At 42.3% G+C, this 9298-nt stretch overlaps 1 protein-coding gene across 5 annotated transcripts in view; it reads right to left on the bottom strand.

Annotated features, from left to right (window-relative positions):
* uvssa (UV-stimulated scaffold protein A) overlaps positions 1-9298 on the bottom strand; it is a 46176-nt gene that overhangs the window by 6763 nt on the left and 30115 nt on the right. For all 5 annotated transcript variants that reach the window (XM_031587496.1, XM_031587497.1, XM_031587498.1 and 2 more), the window contains 4 exons: positions 2292-2493; positions 2033-2167; positions 1394-1577; positions 995-1106 (listed from right to left, as the gene is read on the bottom strand). In XM_031587496.1, the coding sequence (XP_031443356.1) occupies positions 995-1106; positions 1394-1577; positions 2033-2167; positions 2292-2493 (633 nt within the window). The remainder of the gene's footprint in view (positions 1-994; positions 1107-1393; positions 1578-2032; positions 2168-2291; positions 2494-9298) is intronic.

Below are 9298 nucleotides of genomic sequence, written 5' to 3'. Positions count from 1 at the left end.
AAGTTTGATTTGATTTGATTTGATACATACAGATACTCACAGTCTCACCCTACACTCCAATTCTGCTGTTTGTTTGCGGAAGCGCTCGCCGCTAGGGAGAGGTATTTCTCCACGTCCCACAGGGGAGGGAGATGGGAATTGGCACGAGGGGGGTTTGATGTGACGTTTGGTATGCATGTTTGTTAATATCATGGGTTTAAAAGGTGTAAATATGGTAAATGTTTCGTTATGGGAACCTTGGTGAACTTGGTGGTGGATTGATGTATTTGTTAATGTAATGTATTATGTGTATACTATAGGACTAATGCGGGGAGGGTTACCCCCCCACTGACATGGTTAGGTCCAATTGGAGCTTATTGGTCCAATCTAGCCCAATGGGCAGCATTATTTAAGCATGCCTCATTCCTTTGGCAGGGGTGGGAGAGAAGGAGTACTTGTTTGATGTGAGGTGAAGTACATACTGTTGGAATACTGTTGGAATACTGTTTAAAACTAGTAAGCTAGTTTTATGAGTACGGTTTAAGTACTTATTTATGTTTGTTTGTTTGTTTGTTTTTGTATATATGTTTGGTGTTGGAGCCAAATAAATACAAATATATACTTTTGTACGAAACGCATCATCTCGTGCCCCGTGGTTTTTCCTCTTCACCTCTATCTGTAGTCTCCACATCCCAATAACGTGGGGTGACCGAGTGAGCGCTCCCACACACACACACACACACACACACACACTATAGAGCAGGTGTACCGAGCGCTCCCTCACACACACACACACACACACACACACACACACTATAGAGCAGGTGTACCGAGCGGTCCCTCATAAGCAGTATAGAGCAGGTGTACCGAGCGGTCCCACACACACACACACACACACACACACACACACACACACACACACAGTATAGAGCAGGTGTACCGAGCGGTCCCTCACACACACACACACACACACACACACAGTATAGAGCAGGTGTTCTGAAATCGGATCTCTTACCAGGCTGCTCTTCTTGGCGCTTCATCCTCTCCTTCTCCAGACGTTCTGCGTCCTCTCGCTTCGCTGGCCTCCCTAAATCATCCCGTGGGATAATCTTCCCATGGAAAGGACACTGGGTGGGGAATACATCAAATCCATTTTTAGAGATCTTTCCAGATCTTTCCACGCGACTGTAAACTATAGCTACAACTGCTTTTAACACTTGTTGAAAGATTACTTTTGAAAAAGTCCTATACAAGTTCTGCAGTTGGGCTTTAAAGAGACCTTCCTATGCGTCATTAAATCTTTGTTGAGAAGTTACTTTCAAGCGATCCTGCCGTTCACACAGAGCACCGTTAGGCTGAAATTACTTTCAAGCGATCCTGCCGTTCACACAGAGCACCGTTAGGCTGAAATTACTTTCAAGCGATCCTGACGTTCACACAGAGCACCGTTAGGCAGAGGCGCTCTGCACTTGTGCTGCACGGGTTGGAAGCGACCGGCGAAGGTGATGCAGCGGGACTTCATCTGAGCGGAAAGCTCTTCGTTCACCACCTCTTCCTCCATCTCGTTGGGCACCCAGAACTGATGCGTGGAGGAGTACCTGGGACACACACACAAAGGTCAGAGGTCAAACACACAAAGGTCATAGGTCAGACACACAGAGGTCAAAGGTCAGAGGTCAGTCGGAGGTGTACTGGTACTTGAAAGTTGATCAATGTCTTACAAACACAAAACTGTTTTACTGTTTATGAAGTTTCACTTAAGTGTAATGAATACAGTACCAGTCAAAAGTTTGGACACCTTTAATTTTTCTGAGAAGTGTTTTCTTTACTTTTATTATTTTCTACATGGTAGATTAATACTGAAGACATTTTAACTACGAAAGAACACATATGGAATGATGTACTAAACAAAAAAAGTGTTATCTACCGTGTAGAAAATAATAAAAGTAAAGAAAACACTTCTCAAAAAATGAGAAGGTGTGTCCAAACTTTTGACTGGTACTGTATAATCTTTTTGAAGCATGGTTTGAGTGTTTGCATGATGATGTCCTACTTGATGATCTTCCCAGCAGTGGGCTGCTCCTTGCCCCAGTAGTAGAGGTCGATACCAAACGGCACCACAGGGGCGTTCTTTTCTTCTCCGACCTCTGTGGGCGTCACACTGCTACTGCTGCCGGATGCAACACAACTACCACAGGGACGAGAACACAGATGAGACATCAAGTACTACTACAATAATATGGATCATCCACAAGCTGGGGAAAATGAGAGCTGCGTATTGGGCATTATAATTGGCACATCAAGTTACTTACCTGTCAGTCACAGTGGGTGGGAGACTCTGCTTGAGGATACGCAGGGTGGCAGCAGCACTGGTAGGGTCCTGTTCTTCCTCATCGGCCTTCCTCTTCGCACGCGAGGTACGTGAGGAGGCCACAGGGACACGTTTAGTAGCCAGTTGTCTCGGAGGCTTTTGTGTCACGGCCGACACTGAGGTGGACACCAGTGGCTCCAGACCTATAGAATAATAACCAGAATGAAACAATCAATCAATCAATCAATTAGTTTATTTGATCAAGAGGGACAGTGTACATTCATGAACATTAAGATGTAAATGCACCCAATTGTAGCCAAAAGGCTAGTTTCCATTGGCAATCCCCCTGCCAGAGTGAAAAAGGCTATACAACCTAAAAAAAAAGGCATTAACGTATATATCAAACATAAATCAAAATCAGACAATAAATAAAAAATAAAATAACATAAATAAAATTTAAATGACATACACACAATGTGCTTTGAGTGCAGGGAAGTGAATAGGAATCAGACATACAACAAAAATAAGAATATGAATAGGAATCAAACAAACAACAAAATAAAAATAAAAACAGTCCAGCCTCGGTAAACGGAGAGCTGCTAAGACAGGCTGCCACTCGAGGCGGCGCCACGTCACGTCACGTCACAATCCCATGAAATGAAACGAAACGATGGGGAACGGTGGGACACATCCCAGCCCAAAATTCAAAACAGTGGTGTTTGTCCCACCCATTTTTTTCAGGAATTTTGCTTTTAAAAATATGAATAAACTCTTTGGGAGAATTTGGTTCTCATCTTACCTACTGACCAGGGAGGAAAAGAAGAACTTTAGCCTTTAGAACTTGTGGCCATCTACAAATATTTTCAGATGTCTACACTGAATAAGCCGGTCAAAAATACAGAAAAACAATCTGGAATGGGGAACCGAGCCCGACTGGTAGGAGAGCCATCGATAGCTAACTGCTAGCCTGAGAGAGGGCCATCGATAGCTAACTGTGAGAGGGCCATCGATAGCTAACTGTGAGAGTGAGAGAGGGCCATCGATAGCTAACTGTGAGAGGGCCATCGATAGCTAACTGTTGGCCTGTGAGAGGGCCATCGATAGCTAACTGTTGGCCTGTGAGAGGGCCATCGATAGCTAACTGTTAGCCAGTGAGAGAGCCATCGATAGCTAACTGAGAGAGGGCCATCGATAGCTAACTGTGAGAGAGCCATCGATAGCTAACTGTTAGAGTGACAGGGCCATCGATAGCTAACTGTGAGAGAGCCATCGATAGCTAACTGTGAGAGAGCCATCGATAGCTAACTGTGAGAGGGCCATCGATAGCTAACTGTTAGCCGGTGAGAGAGCCATCGATAGCTAACTGTGAGAGAGCCATCAATAGCTAACTGTGAGAGGGCCATCGATAGCTAACTGTTAGCCTGTGAGAGGGCCATCGATAGCTAACTGCTAGAGTGAGAGAGCCATCGATAGCTAACTGTTAGCCTGTGAGAGAGCCATCGATAGCTAACTGTTAGCCTGTGAGAGGGCCATCGATAGCTAACGGTTAGCCTGTGAGAGGGCAACAAGTGTAAGTGGATTCAATATGCGTTAGCTAGATTGTGGTGAAGAGAAATGTATGAACAATAAAGAGAGACAAAGACAAGATGATCGGGACATTGGGAATGTGCACACAGGAGTAGCATGGTATTAAACAACACCTGCGTGTGTGTGTGTGTGTGTGTGTGTGTGTGTGTGTGTCCTGTCTCTTAATTAGGAGTAGCATGGTATTAAACAACACCTGCACAACACTAACACTATTCTGTGCACAAAGAGACTTTGTGATCTAAACGGGGTGCGGGGCTGAGGCATCAAGGACAGGATAAGGGAACCTGGATGTTACAAGTTAGGGAGGACTGGACAAAGTTATACGAGTTGAAAGTGGTTTTATCCACCAAATCATTCACTCACACTGTGAAGTGAAAAACACAGAGGCAGAAGACGCTGTTCTCACGTGTATCTTATTCTAATTAGACTCCATGGATACCATGGCCTTGTTGCCTAGCGATAGGTAGCATGACAGACCTCCACTGTCCTCTAGAACAGTGGTTCTCAAACTAGGGGTCGGGACCCCAAGTGGGGTCGCCAAACGTTTTTTGGGGGTCGCCAAATGATCTTGCTGCCCTGTGCATCAACATATTAGGCTTTGACATGCTGTATAGTCCATCGGAAATGGTGTTTTCTACATCAGGGTGGATAATGAAAACTAATATTGTCTCAGCAAGCAGTCTCATCATTCAAGATGAACCTGAATTTAGACCTATAGTATCCTGTCAAAATGTGTGGGGGGTCGCGAGACTTGGCAAATGGATTTTATGGGGTCCCCGGACAAAAAGTTTGATAACCACTGCTCTCGAAGACTGTACCGAACAAGAGTCCTCTAAGAGTCGTCTCAAGATAACAGAGTAATGCCCTCTTGTTGCGGCCCACCAGGAGACGGACAAGAACAAGGTGAGACAATGAACAACCATTCCCGTTGAGGATGGATACACCTGCAGGAAGAAAACATGAAAACATTGAGAAAGTACAAGATGCTGCGGCAAATATAACACTTTCTTTCAGTACCAAAGTCCAGTTGGCTGGAAGCGATAACATTCACACCCACACCTGGCCCATGACGCAGGATCTAAAAAAAAAAAACCATGAATGAATTTTCCACCCTCTGCCCCACGTGGGGACCCACGAATACTAACCAATCACAGAGGTCCCAACTAAGTAACCAACCCACTTAGTGGTAACCAATGACAGACTACTTATTCACATGTATCCAATCATGTAAGTATTTAAGTATCCAAGTATTTGTCTGTCAACCAATTTAAGAGCCTTTTAGATGCTAAGGATGTGCCTCAATGCTGTTGTTTTAAATGATTCTCTGATTTAATTCTTTTTACTTTTATGTAATTTTTTTTTTATACTTAATTTCTGAGTTGTTTACTGTGTTTTGTTTATTTATTTTGTCTGTTTTGTTTTGTTATGGTTTGTTTATTTATTGTTGTATGTATTGTGTAGCCTCAATCAGGGCATTGCTGCAAAAGAGCCCTGTGCTGAGTCAATTCTCCCTGAATAAACAATGATGATGATGATGATGATGATGTTTAGCCACAGGGCAGAGAGAACGGAGTGCTAAGTCTCCAGACGCTTTATTTACGTATATTACAGGTTTTACTTTCATTTTATTCCACAATTACATTTGGAAGGCGGAACGTTGAATAGTAAGTAGCTTGAAAGTATAAATCTAATTGGAACCTGTTCTTGGATACTACAGACAGGTCGGGAGTCATTTGTCATGTACACTTTGCGTATGATGACACTTTATGAGACGAGAGAGAGAGAGAGAGTGGGGCTGGGTGAAGGACATCAACGTCGAGCATCTATTTTCCAATCTCAGTTTGTCTCCACACTTGACCAAAAGTCACTATTTTAGGGCCTATTTTTTTTTAAAGAAGTCTAATGGGGAGCATGCCCCCAGACCCCGCCCCCAGCATGACCCCGCCCCCATACCCCCCCCAGCATGACCACGCCCCCAGACCCCCCAGCATGATCCCGCCCCCAGACCCCCCAGCATGATCCCGCCCCCAGACCCCCCAGCATGACCCCGCCCCAGACCCCCAGACCCCCCCAACAATCTGGGGAGTGCACTTTGAGCTTCATACTAATTTTTTTAACCATCAGTCAACACTGATGCACATGCGTGTATATATATATATAAATATATACACACACATGCAGAGAAGATGTGTAGGATTTGTTAAAAAAAGGAGAAGCTAGAACTGATTTAAAAATCTCAAGTATCATATGTAAGGGATAATGTATAGAACGCCGGTCATTATCGGGAAAATAAGCCCCGACAGGGCGAACAGCACCCCGACGCGAAGCGGAGGGTGTTGCTTCGCCCTGAAGGGGCTCTATACATTATCCCGCTTATTACACGGGTACTTGCCAAAACGAAAAAATAACTTAACACAGTGTGTCTTTTTATAATATTATTTTAATTACAATTTATTTGTTACCATTCGTGGTGTTAAAAAGCAGAGAAATAGTTCGCCAAAGACGTTGAACATTCTTTAGAACGCAGCTGCTCAACTGTCAGCTGAAACTCAAGATCAGATCAGCTGACGTCGCTAAGCAACGGAATACACTGAGGTTGATAAATTACCGGACTACTTGCGGAGTGCTACGAAAGACGTGAATCCGAGGCAAAAAGGCCACTTCCCTTGACAGCGGTCAATTATGCATAGCAACGGTCAAATATGGAAAAATAGTTGACCACAGAACGTTGGGAAGCCCCATTCAATTGAATGGAGCATTCTACAGCCTTAAGAAGAGCCGTGTAATAAATATATATATTCTTTCAATTTTAAATGATGAATTCCATTTAATTGACAGCACAAAAAAAGTTCTTATTTATTCTTTTTTTTTTTTTTACAAACAACCAATAAGATGCTTATAAGACAAGAATCATATGTCTATGCTGTGACTGTACAATCTGTTCTGACCTGGGTTATCCATCATAAAGAATATTAGTATGTAATTAGTATAATATTAGTATTTTAGTATGTAATTAGTATAATATTAGTATTTTAGTATGTAATTAGTATAATATTAGTATTCCTATTATTATTATAGTATTTATTATTAGTACAATATTAGTATTCCTATTATTAATATAGTATTTATTATTAGTATAATATTAGTATTCTCTACTGAAAGTGATTTTTCTGTTCATCATAGTGATCACAACAAGACAGAATTTTTATTTCTACTCATTTCTTCTGCAGCTGTTTAAAAAGTATGACACCAAAAATATGATGAATGGAAGATGCATCTGTGGATCTGAAGTATGTGGGTACCATGGAGATTACGTGGGTACCATGGAGATTATGTGGGTACCATGGAGATTATGTGGGTACCATGGAGATTACGTGGCTACCATGGAGATTATGTGGGTACCATGGAGATTATGTGGGTACCATGGAGATTACGTGGCTACCATGGAGATTATGTGGGTACCATGGAGATTACGTGGCTACCATGGAGATTACGTGGCTACCATGGAGATTACGTGGCTACCATGGAGATTACGTGGGTGCCATGGAGATTACGTGGCTACCATGGAGATTACGTGGGTACCATGGAGATTAAGTGGCTACCATGGAGATTATGTGGCTACCATGGAGATTACGTGGGTGCCATGGAGATTATGTGGGTACCATGGAGCATGGGATGCATCTGTGGATCTGAAGTATGTGGGTACCATGACTCCGTTCTCTCTGCCCTGTGGCTAAACATGATTGGATACGTGTTAATAAGTAGTCAGAGCATTGGACACCCAAAGCCATGGACCCTGGACTCACCACAAATACAGCCTGCCAGCTTCATGCCGAAGAGTCAGTTCAACCAGAATGTAGGTCTGTGCATGTCTGAAGTGTTTTTTTTTCTTCTTGTAAATGATATAAAATAGCAGAGCATTGAGAAATGCAGAAAAGAGAGAGAGGAAAACAAACTGTCGGGTCTGCATAGAGCTGATATTGATTCCACTGGAGAAAGGGGGGAATGTATGATACCATTTACACTTAGCAGTTTCTCTAAGGCCGCTGCCTGCTGCTCCTGCTCCTGCTCCTGCTCCACTCTATCTCAGAGACATACTGCATCATTCGCCAACACCTTGTCGGGGAACCGTGGTAAAATATCGCCAAATCCTTTTCTTTTTCTGTTCAGATTTACCAAAATGGTCGCTATTTGTCTCAAGCAATAAAGAGTTGCAGGTGTTAAAGAGATCAATCAATAGCAGGAAATGGAGTAGATACACAGTTGAGTATGCCGATGGCAGGGGTATTGATTTCCGGAAGGTTCAGCGGGCCTTGTAATTAAAATGTAAATTTTGGACGGAGATAACGTCCCTGGCAGGAATGCTTGGGATAAAGGGATAGATAACATATCAGTCGTAAAAAAGACAGAAATGGAGAAAAAAAAGGAACCCAGGAAATGAATTAAAGTAGAAAGAGAGAAAGGGAAAGAGAGAGATAGAACTGTTTTTTTTCTTCTGATTACAAACACTGATTTAAGGAAGAACAATTCTAAAAATTAGGAGCACTGTAAACCATTTCAAAATGATAAATCTGGTAACCAATCTGGTTTTCCAGTTAATTTGCTTATTTGTTAAATAACCAGTTTAGGCACTTGAGAGAAGAGGAGCGTGCCAATCCAGTGTCTCCATGGAGATACAAAAAACAAACAAAAGAGATCAAGACGGACAGAATGCATGAAAAAAGACGAGAAAGGAGAAAAGAACTTGCCATGGGAGAGATAGCACAGGATTATTCAAGTCAAAAGATACATTTCTAAAGAACAGCCCAAAACAGATGTTTTCTCCTTGTGTTCTGTGAGAGGAAGGAGCTCTCCGGCGGCAGATTGAAGGTAGTAAATGAATGCTTGTGAGACGTGCACGTTTGAATGTACTGACTTATAGAACCCTACAGCTCATAGTTTAATGACACTCACTGAGATCATTTCTAGCACCAGCAACACATCCGAATGGACTTGCATGTACGGTCATACCTTTTGTAACACATGAATAAGAATCGAATTTCAAAATGTCTTCTGATTGCTTGGGTTGAGCCAAGTTCACTGCACCCCGCACCCTGAAATTGGCTTAAAACCGCTTTATTAGATTTGCCATCGTCTTGGATATTGAAAAATGGTCCAATTCTCCATTGAGTTTTAAAAACTAAAGAAAAGAATCTACTTTTTAAAATCTAATTTTATTTAATTTTTTTATACTTAATTTCTGAGTTGTTTAATGTGTTTTTTTAAATTTATTTAGTCTGTTTTGTTTTGTTTTGTTTATTTATTGTTCTTCTGTACTATGTAGCCTCAATCAGGGCATTGCTGCAAAAGAGCCCTGTGCTCAGTCAATTCTCCCTGAATAAACAATGATGATGATGATGATGATTTTGGGTCATCTCCATC

Source organism: Clupea harengus, chromosome 20 (genome assembly GCF_900700415.2).
Source record: "Clupea harengus chromosome 20, Ch_v2.0.2, whole genome shotgun sequence".
NCBI classification, from domain to species: domain Eukaryota; kingdom Metazoa; phylum Chordata; class Actinopteri; order Clupeiformes; family Clupeidae; genus Clupea; species Clupea harengus.
Note: the sequence above shows the minus strand (reverse complement) of the source record. Positions and strands in the feature narration are given on the sequence as shown.